Below are 14719 nucleotides of genomic sequence, written 5' to 3'. Positions count from 1 at the left end.
ACTTTCCTTCCAAGTTGAAAACCAACATTTCAGTGATCACCTTCCAATAGTGACCACTTTGTCATTGTTCCGGTGCCAGAAGGACTATAAACACTCAGTCCTTCTGGAAACCTCATCATCGACCAAAATAAGAGGGATCAAATGGTCGGAGGCTGTGGCCCAAAAATACCAGGAATTTTTCCATAGGGAAATCACTGCCTATCTACCTCAAATAACTACTGATTTACAAGATTTCAATTCGGTTTTGAAACTTTTTAATCTTCTTATAACAAACCTTACCACTTTTTTTACACTATCTCCTCAAAAGGCGAAAGTGGCGCATTGCAGTACTGGGGCCCCTTGGTTTAATACCTCTTGCAAACAAGCAAGATCCCTTCTTCATTCTATCTATAATGAATACAAAAACTCTAACGCCCAGGCTCTACCACCCTCCTATTTACAAGCCAAAAGAGCATACAAACAGACTTTAAAGCTGGCCAAACGCGAGTGGTACCAAAAGCGTTGGTGAGCCTTGATTGCGGCCTCTAGATCCCGCAGACCACAGGAATTTTGTGCTCTGATAAACAAAAGAGGAAGGAAGTACCCACTGGCGATTATCCCTGCGCCCACATGGGAACAATTATTGAGTAAATATTTCTCTTTGGCAGAGGAATCCAACTCATCCACGGAATTCCGAGCCGACCATCTACCTTTGTGGCCCTCTACCGACCCAGAACTGATAATGGACTTGATACTAGATCTGAAAACGGGCAAAGCCCCTGGGCCGGATCTAGTCCCTGCTGAGGCTATTGTTGCGCAACCGAGGTGGTGGGCTGAAATTCTGGCCAAAGTCTTTGATGCAATTAATTCTACGGGGCTTATCCCTAGGTCATGGAAGGAGGCCGTGATCGTACCAGTCCATAAAAAGGGTCCCCCTGCTGACCCAGAGAACTACCGGAACATCAGCCTTTTGTCTATCATCGGGAAAATCTATGCAAAATTTTTGCTGTCTAAGCTGTCCCATTGGGCATACGACTCAAATTTGATTGGTCACGAGCAAGCGGGCTTTAGGAACAATTATTCGACCACTGACCATGTGATGGGATAGTGAGCTGCTTGTGCGTAAAAGCTTGATCCCTCTGGGGTTTGGCTGGTCATCCAAACCGATGCACTAACGGAGCCCCCAAAACATGACTCCGTCAGTCGCTGGTAGAATCTGACAGTGGGCGTCTACGGAATTTACGCCAACATAAAAGCTCTTTGACAGACATGCGCTTTCGAGACTCTCTGCGTGACAGTTTCTGGCGAAGGGTGGGCGTTCCCAACGGGGGTCCCGTTACCTCTCCACTACTCTCACTGGAAGCATCCCAGAGCCTCCCCTCCGCTGTGACTCTTGCACTCCCCCTGCTGGTTCCCTCTTCTACTGCAGATTCTCTCCTATTCTCCTGTAGCCTGTCCACCACCTGTCTCTCCGATGGCAGTTCCCTGACATCCACCTCCCCCCCAGGGCCCCCTTCACCCCCTCCCGCCTCCTCTCCCACTGGCGGTGAGGGCGGAAAGCCCCTGAAGGAACTCTCCTCGTCGTCCGAGGATTCTAACACTTCCAGCCACGGCGTACCGTCTCTCTCCCCGTCTTCCTCTTCTTCGTCGGAGTCGGCTTCTTCACCCACCCCTGACTCTGGGAACCCTTCAAACTCTCCTTCCTCATCGGTGGTCCCAAAGTGTTCCCTTCTAAATCGAGCCACGGGTTGCGGTTTTCTTGGGAAACGCTGATGAAATGTTTCTATTAAAACCTCGTCATTGACTACCTCTGCTGGTACCCAAGTGTTTTCCGACTCTGCTTCCCCCTCCCATTCTACCAGATATTCCACCTGATTCCCCTTCCACCTGGAATCAATGATTCCTGCCACGTTCATGTCGCGCTCTCTCTCTTCTATCACGGGCGTTTGGGTGGCCTCTCTCTCACGCTCCCCCCACTCGCGTCCCTCTCGGTACGGCGACAGTAATGACCTGTGAAATACTGGGTGTAATTTCATGTGACTGGGCAGCCTGAGTTTGAATGCCACTGGGTTGACCTGCTGTATGACCTCAAAGGGTCCCAATCTTTTGGGCCTCAATTTCTTACTCCCGCCCTTGAACGGTAGCCCTTGGGTGGACAACCACACCCGGTCCCCCACCCTTATAGTTTCACCTTCCCTCCTATTTCTGTCTGCTTGCTTCTTATATTCTTCCTTGGCTTTCTCTAAGTTAAGTTGAAGCTGACGGTGGATCGCCTCCATCTCTTCAAAAAAATATTCCGCCGCCGGCACGCTCCACCTCTCCCCTCCCTCTCCTGGGAATGCCCGGGGGTGACACCCATAATTTGCCAGGAAGGGACTCATCCCTGTGGACACGTTCTCCGCGTTGTTGTAGGCAAATTCTGCTAGAGGTAACTTATCCACCCAATCATTTTCTCTGTCTTTTACATAACACCTCAGGTATTGTTGTAAAACCCCATTTGCCCTTTCCGCTTGCCCATTGGTTTCTGGGTGCCGGGCAGTTGAGAAATTGAGTTCTACGTGCAGTAAGCTCATAAGTTTCCTCCAGAACCTGGAAGTAAATTGTTTCCCTCTGTCGCTGACCACCCTCAAGGGGGCGCCATGCAACTTGAAAATATGTTCTACAAACAACTTGGCGGTTTCCTCCGCTGTGACTGCATGTGAACAAGCTATAAAATGACACATCTTGGTTAATTGATCTACCACCACCATGACAGCTGTTTTGCCTTTGGATTTTGGCAGGTCCGTCATAAAATCTATGGATACTGCCTCCCAGGGCCTTTCGGGCGTGGGTAAGGGTTGTAATAGCCCCGCTGGCGCCACCCTCTCTCCTTTCGCTCGCTGGCACCTGTCGCAACCCCTGACATATTCCCGTACGTCCTCCCTCACCTTGGGCCACCAAAACTCCTTGGTAACCAACCACATGGTTTTGTGCTGTCCAAAATGTCCCGCTGTGGGGCTGTCATGCAACTGCTTGAGTACTCTGCCCCTCAGTTCCCCGTCGGGTATGTACAGTGCCCCTTTGTAATACAACGCCCCGTTCTTTTCTTCGAACCCCCCTGTGTTCTCCTCTGTCCTCCGGAGCTCTCTGAGTTTCTCTTGGGCGTATTCATCGTTCTCCGTACCCTCTATCAGTTCCCTCTGCCCCACCAATGCCGCCCCACACACCCAGCGGTCTTCAGGGATTACATGCCTTGCCTCAGGCGCTCCCTCCCCCTCTAAGTACTCAGGTTTCCTGGAAAGAGCGTCCGCCCTCACGTTCTCGGAGCCGGGCACGTAACGAATCTCAAAGTGGAATTTGGAGAACTCCTGGGCCCATCGCACTTGTCTCTGGTTCAGCACTCGGGCTGTTCTCCAGTATTCCAGATTTTTGTGGTCAGTTCGGACTTGAACCTTGTGCTGCGCCCCAATCAGCAAGTGCCGCCATTTCCGGAATGCTTCATGAATGGCGAGCAGTTCTCGGTCGTACACTGTGTAGTTCCTCTCTGATTTGTTCAACTTCCGCGAGAAGAATGCACACGGTCTCCATTCAGACGTATCTTTTCCCGGCTGGAGAAGAACGGCCCCCACCGCTCGGTCTGACGCGTCAGTCTCCACTCTCATTGGTTGTTGTAGATCCACGTGCAAGAGTTGCTCTTCTGACGCAAACGCCTGCTTTAAGCGTTCGAACGCTTGTTGCGCTTCTCCCGTCCAAACAAATTTCTTTTTGCTACTAAGACAATCCGTGATGGGCGCTGTTAAATGGGCAAAGTTTTTGATGAACTTCCTATAGAAGTTTCCGAAGCCCAGGAACCTTTGCACGTCCTTCTTGGTCTTTGGTGTTTTCCATTCCAGTACCGCTTGAACCTTGCTGGGATCCATGGCCAATCCCTTGTCAGACAACCGGTACCCCAGGAATTCCACCTCCTTGGTATGAAACTGACACTTCTCCAGTTTCACCCACAGCCGGTTTTCTCGCAGCTTGCTCAGTACCTCTCTTACATCTCGCACATGCTGCTCCTCATTGTCTGAGTACACCAGAACGTCATCTAAGAACGCTACGCAGTTCTTGTAGAGCAGTGGCCCCAGGACGTGATTCATGAATGATTGAAAACAGGCGGAGCCCCCTTGTAATCCGAAAGGCATAACGGTGTACTCAAAGGCCCCCAAGGGGGTGAACATAGTGGTCTTCCACTCATCCCCCTTTCTCACACGTATCAAGTTATATGCCCCCCTAAGGTCCAGCTTGGTAAAAATTTTCCCTTTTCTCACCCGTGTTAGAATGTCATCAATTCTGGGCATAGGGAAAGTCACTGGTTCTGACACTGCATTTAGGGCCCTGAAATCACATACAAGCCTGGGCTTGCCCGTGTTTTTTTTGTCCACAAAGAACACTGGGCTGCCCCCCACCGCTCGTGACTCTCTGATGAAACCTCGCTTGAGATTCTTGTCAATGAACTCCCTTAACTCCTGCATCTCACTGTCTGACATTGCATACAGCTTGCCCACTGGCAATTGTGCTCCTGGGAGTAAGGTAATTTGACAATCAAAGGGTCTGTGCGGGGGCAGTTTATCTGCTTCTTTTTCGCTGAATACGTCAAGCAAGTCAGCGTATTGTGGTGGCACCCTCCCTTTGTCCATCACTTCCATCCCTGCTAGAGTGCCCCTGGCGCCTGCCTGAGCCTCTCCCTCCTTGCAGTGTTCTAGGCAATGTGCTGATCCAAAGGAAACCACTCTCTGATGCCAGCCTACTAGCGGATCGTGTAGCGCCAGCCAGCTCATACCCAAGATAATAGGAGCTCCTCCCAAGGTGGCTACGTTAAACGCTATCAGTTCAGTGTGTCGTGCCACCCTCATTATCATTGGTACAGTCTGTTGGCTCACTTCTCCTCCCAACAGCTCCCTCCCATCAATCGTGGTAACCTGCAAAGGCTTACTCAATGGGATAGTCTGTATTTGGTGTGCAGCTGCAAACTCTTTGCTCATGAAATTACATGAGCTACCTGAATCCAATAGCGCCTTTATCTTCAGTGGGTGTCCGTTTGCCAGTTCCAGCAACACCTCTATCACAAGCGCTGGTCTTGGAGGTTCCGGCGTGGGCACATTCATTACTCCCTGGCCTGGCTGCTGTGCCCTGATGTTGGCAACCAGGCGTTGGCTTTTACTGGCTCCGTGATTTCTTCTTCCTCCTTCCCCCCAACAGTTCCCGCCATCCCTTGCCATTCCTTCCTTTGCGGACAGACTCTGGCAAAGTGACCTGGCTGTTGGCAGAGATAGCATCTCTTGCCGCTCTTTCCCTCCTTCTTCCGCCCTTCACTGGTGTTTGAAACTGCGCGCGCGCGCGCTGTTCCAAGTTCCATCGGCTCTGCTGGCGGGAAAGGCTGCTCCGGAATCTCTGGAATGCGGAAGTCCTTCCAACGTTCCCCCTTTCCTTCCCGCTTTTCCATAGCTCTAGCTTCCTGGCGTGCTCCAATGGACAGCGCTGATTTAGTCAGCTGATCCATAGACTCCGCCCTAGGCGCCCGGGAAAGTTCATCTTTCACTGCCGGAGAGAGACCTTCTTCAAACAGCATTTGAATAGGTTCACTAGCAAGGTCCCACCCAAGTCTATGAATCAGCATGGTGAACTCAGTCCAGTACTCACGTACAGATCGGCTCCCCTGTTTACACGCCATTAACTGCCTGCGCACCACTCCCTGCTCGATCTCGCTGGAAAACATCAAGTCCATGGCGCGGAAAAACTTCATTGTGTCCTTTAAGATTTCATTATTGGCTGCCATCAGGGGCCGAACCCAGTCCCTCGCCCCTCCCTCTAGATGGCCAATCACGTACGCCACTCTAGAGTTCTCGTCGGGGAAGTCATCAAACAGTAGATTGAGAGCATATTGCATCTCTGTCCTAAAGGCTTGATAGTTCCGGGGATCCCCCCCAAATTTCTGCACCAGTCCAGGCACCCGTCTGGCAAGTGGGGTGGTCTTCCCCTTATCTGCATCTTGAGCCCTCCTCTCCTCGAGCCTCGCCGTTTGCAGTGCCAGCTGGACCTCCAACGCCCTGTACCTTTGTTCCAGGCTTGGATCTGCGCCAGCTCCCGCTCCTGCTCCTCCGGTTCCGGATGGTTCGCTCATGATGCCTTCTGCTTGCACAAGCTGCTTTCAAAGACTGTCAGATTGCTGTGATGGGATAGTGAGCTGCTTGTGCGTAAAAGCTTGATCCCTCTGGGGTTTGGCTGGTCATCCAAACCGATGCACTAACGGAGCCCCCAAAACATGACTCCGTCAGTCGCTGGTAGAATCTGACAGTGGGCGTCTACGGAATTTACGCCAACATAAAAGCTCTTTGACAGACATGCGCTTTCGAGACTCTCTGCGTGACAGTTTCCGGCGAAGGGTGGGCGTTCCCAACGGGGGTCCCGTTACCTCTCCACTACTCTCACTGGAAGCATCCCAGAGCCTCCCCTCCGCTGTGACTCTTGCACTCCCCCTGCTGGTTCCCTCTTCTACTGCAGATTCTCTCCTATTCTCCTGTAGCCTGTCCACCACCTGTCTCTCCGATGGCAGTTCCCTGACAGACCATATGGTAATTATGTATCATCTTGCCAGAAAATATTCTGCCCCGAGTCGGGGGCGCCTATGTGTCGCTTTCATAGACTTAAAGGCCGCCTTCGACAGTATCCCAAGAAACTGTCTATGGAATAAATTAGAGAGATGGGGCATAGATAGAAGGCTGTTATGGCTTATAACCCAATTACATCACGGGTCGTCGGCTAGAGTGAGACTCACACCGGCGGGAAACCTATCCAATGAGGTCCCAATAAATAGAGGAGTGCGCCAAGGCTGCATTTTGGCCCCACTCCTCTTCAACTTGTTTATTAGCGACATGAAGCTCTTTCTGAGTGAGTCTCAAGCCAACATTCACGCCCCCCGCCTAGCTGATTTTTGCTGCCCTCTGCTTTTATATGCTGATGATGCAGCGATCCTTTCCTACTCTAGAGTCGGTTTATGCAGAGCTCTAAAGATTTTTGCGGCTTATTGCAAACTCAACCATCTGACAATTAATCATGGAAAATCTAAAGTACTGGTCTTTACCAGGTCTCGGAAAACTTACAGCTGGAAGTTAGATGGAGTCCAATTAGAACAGGTTTTCAAATTTAAATACCTGGGAGTCTTTTTTCACTACAACCTAAGCTGGAAGCCACAGATACAGTATTTACTGAACAAAGGGAAAACAATACTTTACACTCTACTCCAATTTTTCACGGTCGACGGAGCCTCCCACATCCCTTCTGCATTGAAGGTGTACCACGCAAAAGTGGTTTCCACCCTCTGTTATGCTGCCCCGCTCTGGGCCCCAGGGTCCAATTTAACATCGTTGGGGACATTGCAGAATCAGTTTCTCCGTCGCCTCCTGAAACTCCCCATGTGTGTGAGCAATGCAGCCATACACCTGGAGTTAAGGATTGCATCATTGGAGACTGTCATCTGGAAGCGAGTCTTTGGCTATTGGCTGTCCAGCTGGCATAGGCTTCCCGACCATTACCTTTTTCAGTGCCTCTGGCGGGATGACTTTGTTAACCCGTGGGTAGGAAAAATCCATGCCAAACTTCTGAGCATCGGAATTTCCCCAGCGGACTCCTTAAAGATGAACCTACGCTCAGCCAAAAAGCCTTATCGAGCAAAGATTAGCAGACATTGAAAATCAACACAACCTCTCCAGGGGTGGGGGTGTCTGCTCCCCCAGGTATCACGGAATAACCCCACCACTTGGCCTTCCATCATACATGTCATCTCTTGCATCTGTACCACATCGACTTGCATTTATTCGTGCAAGGTTCAATGTTTTCCCATCAAACCTGCTGAGCCACAGATTTTCCAAGGGTTTGGTGTCTCCGCTATGCGAGTGTGACGGGAAAACAGTTGAATCTCTTCCACATATAATGTTCAACTGTCCCTTACATAGCATAGCCAGGACTAAATTCCTGGGTCCTGCTTTACTGCGCTTGGTTGGCAGGCCTGTTGAGTCACATGCCGCACTGCTTTTGCAGGACACAGATCCTTCTGTAACTCTGCAGGTGGCGAGATTCCTGAATGCGGTTATTTCACACACAAAAAACACCAAAAAACAACAACAACAACAAAAACTAATCGGACAGTTATGATGAGAGTGCATGACGGATCTCGTCTCCAGTTTTCCTTTCTGTGAACCGTCCTTTCTGTTAACCGCCCCTTGGATCTTTCCGGGCCCCAGGCTGTTATTTGTCACTGCTCAATGACCCACCCTTGCATCGTGGTGTTCCCCTTCTGTTGTTAGATGTATTGGTTTTTATGCTTCTGTGCTTTTATGTTTGTACACTTTTTATGGGCTAATAGCCGTAATAATAATAAAGAAAGAAACAAGCCTCCCCCCCAAACATTCAATCTCTTATCGAACAACGCACCACCTCACAAGTCAATTGCGCTATGTTATTTTCCGTTCAACAGGCTAACAGCCACGGATAGAAGCTATTTTTTAGCCTGTTGGTACGGCTGATTATCCTATATCTCCTGCCTGAGGGTAGAAGATTAAAGAGGTGATGGCTGGGGTGTGAGTCATCCCTGAGAATTTTTCTCACTCTCCTAAGGCAACAGTCCCTTGCGATGTCATCTAGTGGACTCAAGGGACAGCCCATGATATCATGTGCTGTAGTCACCACCCTCTGTAGAGACCAGGGCAGCATACCATACTGTGATACAATATGAAAGGACACTTTCTATTGTGGACCGGTAAAAGGAGTTCATCGATTGCTGTTTAACATTATTCTTTTGCAAGACCCTGAGGAAATGGAGTCTCTGTTGGGCCTTTCTGACCACCTGAGTTATGTTGATTTTCCAGGTGAGGTCCTCACTAAGGTGAACTCCCAGGAATTTAAAGGAGGAGACTCTCTCCACCCCCCACCCGATATACAGTGGGGCAGGTTCCCCTCTCTTCCTCCGGAAGTCCAACACCATCTCCTTTGTCTTACTAATATTTAAGTGCAAGTTATTCTCTAAGCATATTGATGAGTTGCCAGCCACTGTCTCATAAGACCATTTCACACAGTACATAGTAACCACCCCAAGTTTGCCACTGAGTGCCCACTCAGCGGGGAGGCTGAAAGTTGATCCTGCATTCCCAGTTTATGCACATGCAGAGAAAATCAAATGAGATGATCTCTCTAAATATGGGTTGCTAGCCCACTACCAGTTCCACTCCTTCCTAGAGGCTTCTAAATACTGTGGGGAACATCCTGGAATTCTCTCAATGGTACTATAATTGGCTTTACTTGGGGCAGTTTTGAGGGCAGTTGTAAAACAATGCATAGGGCCAGCTACTTTAATTTCCCACAAAAGGAAATTATGCATTGGCTGAAGGGAGCATAAGATTTTTTTTTTTTTTTGTATGGGATCCATTGGTTGTCAGTTTGTTTCTGGGCAAAAAGATGAATTCAGAGTAATGGCACATACCTTTAAATCCCTTTACAAATATACTCAGAAACAGAGTAGCAACTAAAATATGTCAGATCTTTTCTTCCTTTTGCTCTCGCAGTATGAATTCTTGCATGAACCACTTTTATGTATCCATATGCATACTATTTAAATATGACTTATGTTATGTAGTGAAGTTTCACCCTGGGCCAGCAGGGGGATACTGTATATAGTTTTCACTCAGGTCCACGTCAGTTATTTTAGGCGGGAAACTCTGGGCTGTTGTTGCTACAATGTTGACAGCCGGCTGCCTATAAAAGCAGGCCGGCTGAGCTGTTTGCAGTCAGTTCTATTCCAGCTTACAAAATAAAGAGCTACTTGGAGAAATCGCTGTGTCGTCTGCTATGTCAACCCACAACTTAACACTGGCGACGAGGATGGGATCGATGGACATCAGAGCACAGCCAGATGCGGCCAGCCTCTGAACTGAGCTGAATCACTGAGCTGAATCACAGAGTGAAATCACTGAGCGAAATCACTGGACAGAACCAATTCAGAGCTGACTGTTCTGGCTAAGAGCACTGTGTTCCATCCATCGCCCTTCACGCCGGCATCGGAATCATGGCTTCACTTGTGCCTCTACCGCCGTTTGCGCCAGCCTCTGAATCATGGGACTCCTACCTCGCTCGGTTCGACTGCTACCTCCAAGCCAACGAGCTGACAGCAGTATCAAAGGATCGGAAGCGGGGCCTATTCCTCAGCCTCTGTGGGCCTGAGGTGTTTGAGACGGCCCGAGCATTGGTTGCGCCTGAAGCAGTCCAGGCAACACCATGGGACACGATCCAAGAGAAGCTCCACAACCACTACGCACCAAAGCCGTCCAAGATTGCTGCCCGCCATGCGTTCTACCACCGGAACCAGGCAGAGGGGGAGTCAATCAACAACTACACCACCGCCCTGCGACAGGCTCCAATGCACTGTGAGTTCCGAGACTTAGACGATGCCCTGATGGATCGAATCGTCTGCGGGGTCCGGGACATCCATCTGCAACGGCGTCTCCTCGCCAAGCCAGACCTCACGCTACAGAAAGCCATTGAGGAGGCTGTGGCCTCAGAAGGTGCTGAACGCTCCGCCTAGGAGATCCGCAAGTCCAGCAGCCCGCGTCTTGCTAGGGAGCCAGTTCTGGTGCATCATGAAGAGGCCAGCAGTGATGAGGCATCCTCCAGTGAAGACGATGACGTGCACCAGACAAAGCGGGAGCGCAGGAAGTTCCAACAGAAGTCCAAGGGCCAACCGGAATGTGCCGGCTGCGGAGGCAACCATTCCCGTGCCAAGTGTCGATTCAGAGACGTCATCTGTAGGAAGTGTTCCAGAAGGGGCCACAACGCTAAGGTCTGCCGATCGGCTCAGTCTGACACTCCCCCTTCATCGACTCGCAAGTCCAAGTCTTCACTCCAGTCTGCCAAGGAAAGTTGTTTCGCTCTCACCAACTGCCGCTGCCCGTCTGGAACCACAATTGGCCAAACCGACTCGCCTACGCGACGCAAGCTGAACGTCACGGTGCTCATTGAAGGAGCTCCATGTGACATGGAGATCGACACCGGGTCTGCCCTGTCCATCGTGTCATGGAGCACCATCAAAAGACTGGTACCCAGAGTGTCCAAAAGGCAACTCGACTCTCACCGCGTACACCTGAGAGACTACCAGGGAAACGACATTCCCGTGGTAGGCGTTGGCCGGTTCCGGATTGCCTTCAAGGATTTTTCGGGCCTGCTCCGGTTGGTGGTGGTCGAAGGTCAGCGGCCAAGCCTCCTAGGGCTAGACTGGTTTGATGCCCTCGGCCTGGAAGTCACCGGCATCAACTGCATCTCTAACACAGAGACTGAGGGTCTGGTCAAAGACTTTGCCGAGGTTTTCGATGGCACCTTGGTACGCCCATCTCCTTTAGCCTTGATCCACAAGTCGCCCCCATCAAGCTAAAGCCACGCCGGGTTCCCTTTGCTCTCAAGGCTAAGGTGGACGAACAACTGGACAAACTGATCGCCCAAGGAGTTTTGGAGCCGGTTGACCACGCCAAGTGGGAAACCCCCATCGTCACGCCTGTCAAGCCAGATGGGTCGGTGAGAATCTGCGCTGACTACAAGTGCACGATCAACAAGGCACTTCAGCAGCAAGCTTATCCGGTTCCTGTTGTCCAACACCTGCTGCATTCCCTGGGTGAGGGTAAGGTCTTCGCTAAGCTGGACCTTGCCCAAGCCTATCAACAACTGCCCATTGATGATGCCACTGCTGAAGCCCAGACGATCATCACCCACCGGGGGGCATTCCGTTGCCGCCGGTTGCAGTTCGGAGTGAGTGTGGCTCCTGGCATCTTCCAAAGCCTTATGGAGCGTCTCCTGCAAGGGCTTCCGGGCGTGGTACCATATTTTGATGACGTCTTGGTGTCTGCAGACTCACACCAGCAGCTGTTCGAGCACCTCCGTGCCGTGCTGACCAGGTTCCAAGAGGCCGGGCTCAAGGTAAAGAGGGAAAAGTGCCAGATCGCTGTTCCACAGGTAGAGTTCCTGGGCTATCTTATTGATGCCTCCGGCCTTCACCCGACCACATCCAAGATCCACGCTATCCAGCAGGCCCCCACCCCAAAGAACAAGATGGAGTTGCAGGCATTCCTGGGGCTGCTGAACTTTTATAACATGTTCCTGCCCCACAAAGCCACAGTGGCTGAGCCTCTTCACCGACTCCTTAGCACAAAAACGCCTTGGGCCTGGGGTCATCGGGAGACGGCGGCCTTCAACGTGGTCAAGGCTCTCCTTTCATCAGACAGTGTGCTGGTACAGTACAGTGAATCCAGGCCGCTGGTCCTTGCCTGCGACGCCTCACCTTTTGGCATCGGTGCTGTCCTTAGTCACCGTTTTCCAGACGGAAGAGAAGCACCGCTCGCCTACTTATCTCCGACGGAACGGAATTACAGCCAGCTCGACAAGGAGGCACTGGCACTTGTGGCTGGAGTGAAGAGGTTCCATGAATACCTCTATGGCAGGACTTTTGACCTCATCACTGACCACAAGCCACTCCTAGGCCTCCTCGCCGGTGATCGTCCAACTCCACCGGTCCTCTCGCCACGCATGCTGCGATGGACTGTTTTCCTGGCTGCCTACCACTACCGGCTCATCCATCGCCCAGGGAAATCGATGGGCCATGCCGACGCCCTCAGCCGTTGCCCTCTTCCAGCATTTGTGGAAGACCCGGCTCCAGCTTCATCGCTCCTTCTGATTGAGGATCTTCCGGCAGCGCCTGTATCGGCTGCCACTGTGGCCTCCGCGTCTGCCCAGGATCGCACCATCAGCCGGGTGCTCAACTGGGTGTGGAGGGGGTGGCCACAAGGGCCTTTTGCATCGGAGTTCCAGCCCTTCGCAACCAGACAACATGAACTCTCAGCTCATCGCGGCTGTCTGCTGTGGGGAGACCGCATCGTGATTCCCCAGGGACTCCGTCAGCGCGTCCTGGAGGCTCTGCACGTTGGCCACCCGGGAATTGTCAAAATGAAGGCGTTGGCTCGGTGTTACGTCTGGTGGCCTAATATGGACGATGCCATCACTGCCTGGGTGTCCGCCTGTCAAGCGTGCCAAGAGTCGAGGCCTGCACCACCGGCAGCTAAGGGACACCCCTGGGAGACGCCAAAGACACCCTGGTCGAGGGTGCACATCGAACTGGCTGGCCCCTTTCACGGCCGGACCTTTATGGTAGTGGTGGACGCCTATTCCAAATGGCTGGAGGTCGCCCTGATGCCCTCCACCACTACCGAAGCCGTCATCCGGGTGCTGCGAGGTCTGTTTGCAACGCATGGGTGTCCTGATGTCCTTGTCTCTGACAACGGACCGCAGTTCACGTCAGGCACGTTTGAGCGGTATCTTTTGGGACTGGGCATCCGCCATGCCCTAACGGCACCCTTTCATCCATCCAGCAACGGGCAAGCGGAAAGAATGGTGCGCTCGGCAAAAGAGGCACTGGCGCGCCTGGACCGGGGAGACTGGCATGAGTGGGTCGCTGAATACTTGTTCGTGCAACACATCACCCCTCATGCGGCCACAGGGCGGAGTCCTGCTGAACTGCTTATGGGCCGCCGCCTCAGGTCACCGCTCGACCGGCTACACCTGGACTTTGCTGTCGCTGAACCACCAGGCTGTGCCAACGCGCCACGGTCATTTGTCCCAGGAAACCAGGTCTTTGCCCGGAACTATGTGGGGGACATTCCTTGGGTGCCAGCCACAGTAGTGGGAGTCACTGGACCTCGCTCGTACCAGGTGGCACTCAAAGACGGACGCTTGTGGCGACGGCACATAGACCAGCTTAGGCGCAGGGTTGGGGACTTGGACACTACCATGGTGCCCCCAACTGCGCTTGCGGCTCAAGAAGAGACACGTACAGATGGCGAGGCCCCACCTACACCTCCCTCGCAAACTGCCAGCGTGGAGCCGAACCAAGCCGCTTCAGAGGGTCTGCCAGACTTACCACAGACTCAGACCACTCCACTTGTGGAGGCTCCACCCACAGCAGCGGATCCAGGGGAGTTGGTTCCAACGCCACCTAGGGTCGCACCACAGCCTCAGCAAGAACTGTGTGGCCCTCCGGACTTGGCTACCAGTCCCCGGTGGTCTGGCAGAGTTTCCAAGCGCCCAACTTATTTAAAGGACTATGTTGTTGGACATGTATCACTGTTGGTCTAAGTATGGGAAATGTAACCGATATGCTTTTGTGCCTAATTGAACCATTACGCGTAGTGCTGTATATAAGGAAACCATTACGATTGTAACTAACGCCTTATCTCGGTGGGGAGGGGTGTTATGTAGTGAAGTTTCACCCTGGGCCAGCAGGGGGATACTGTATATAGTTTTCACTCAGGTCCACGTCAGTTATTTTAGGCGGGAAACTCTGGGCTGTTGTTGCTACAATGTTGACAGCCGGCTGCCTATAAAAGCAGGCCGGCTGAGCTGTTTGCAGTCAGTTCTATTCCAGCTTACAAAATAAAGAGCTACTTGGAGAAATCGCTGTGTCGTCTGCTATGTCAACCCACAACTTAACAACTTACATTTCCGCTTTTGAAAAGCTCATGTTTTGTGAAGGCCATCAATGGATTTCATATCCTCCTCAGACAGCTGGAAAGTAAATGCCTGTGAGGGGGAGAAAATAAAATGCTGAGGTGCTTTTTTACCTCATGTCTTCTTTTTGCACCTCAGAGCTGTGCACCTTTTTCAGCAACAAGGATACCAAAGCGAACTTTGC

General features: G+C 51.8%; 1 protein-coding gene across 2 annotated transcripts in view; it reads right to left on the bottom strand.

Moving 5' to 3' along the window:
* Positions 1-14719, bottom strand: part of LOC309351926 (aldo-keto reductase family 1 member C3-like) — a 47390-nt gene that overhangs the window by 2867 nt on the left and 29804 nt on the right. The window contains exon 9 of one of the 2 annotated variants that reach the window (XM_081880133.1): positions 14511-14607. In XM_081880133.1, coding sequence (XP_081736259.1) covers positions 14545-14607 — 63 coding nt within the window. In that variant the 3' untranslated portion in view covers positions 14511-14544. The remainder of the gene's footprint in view (positions 1-14510; positions 14608-14719) is intronic. The other variant, XM_081880132.1, reaches the window with a different exon arrangement.

The sequence above is a fragment of the Podarcis erhardii genome (assembly GCF_964252035.2).
Source record: "Podarcis erhardii genome assembly, chromosome: 10".
In the NCBI taxonomy this organism is placed as follows: domain Eukaryota; kingdom Metazoa; phylum Chordata; class Lepidosauria; order Squamata; family Lacertidae; genus Podarcis; species Podarcis erhardii.
This window is presented reverse-complemented; position numbering and strand designations above follow the sequence as displayed.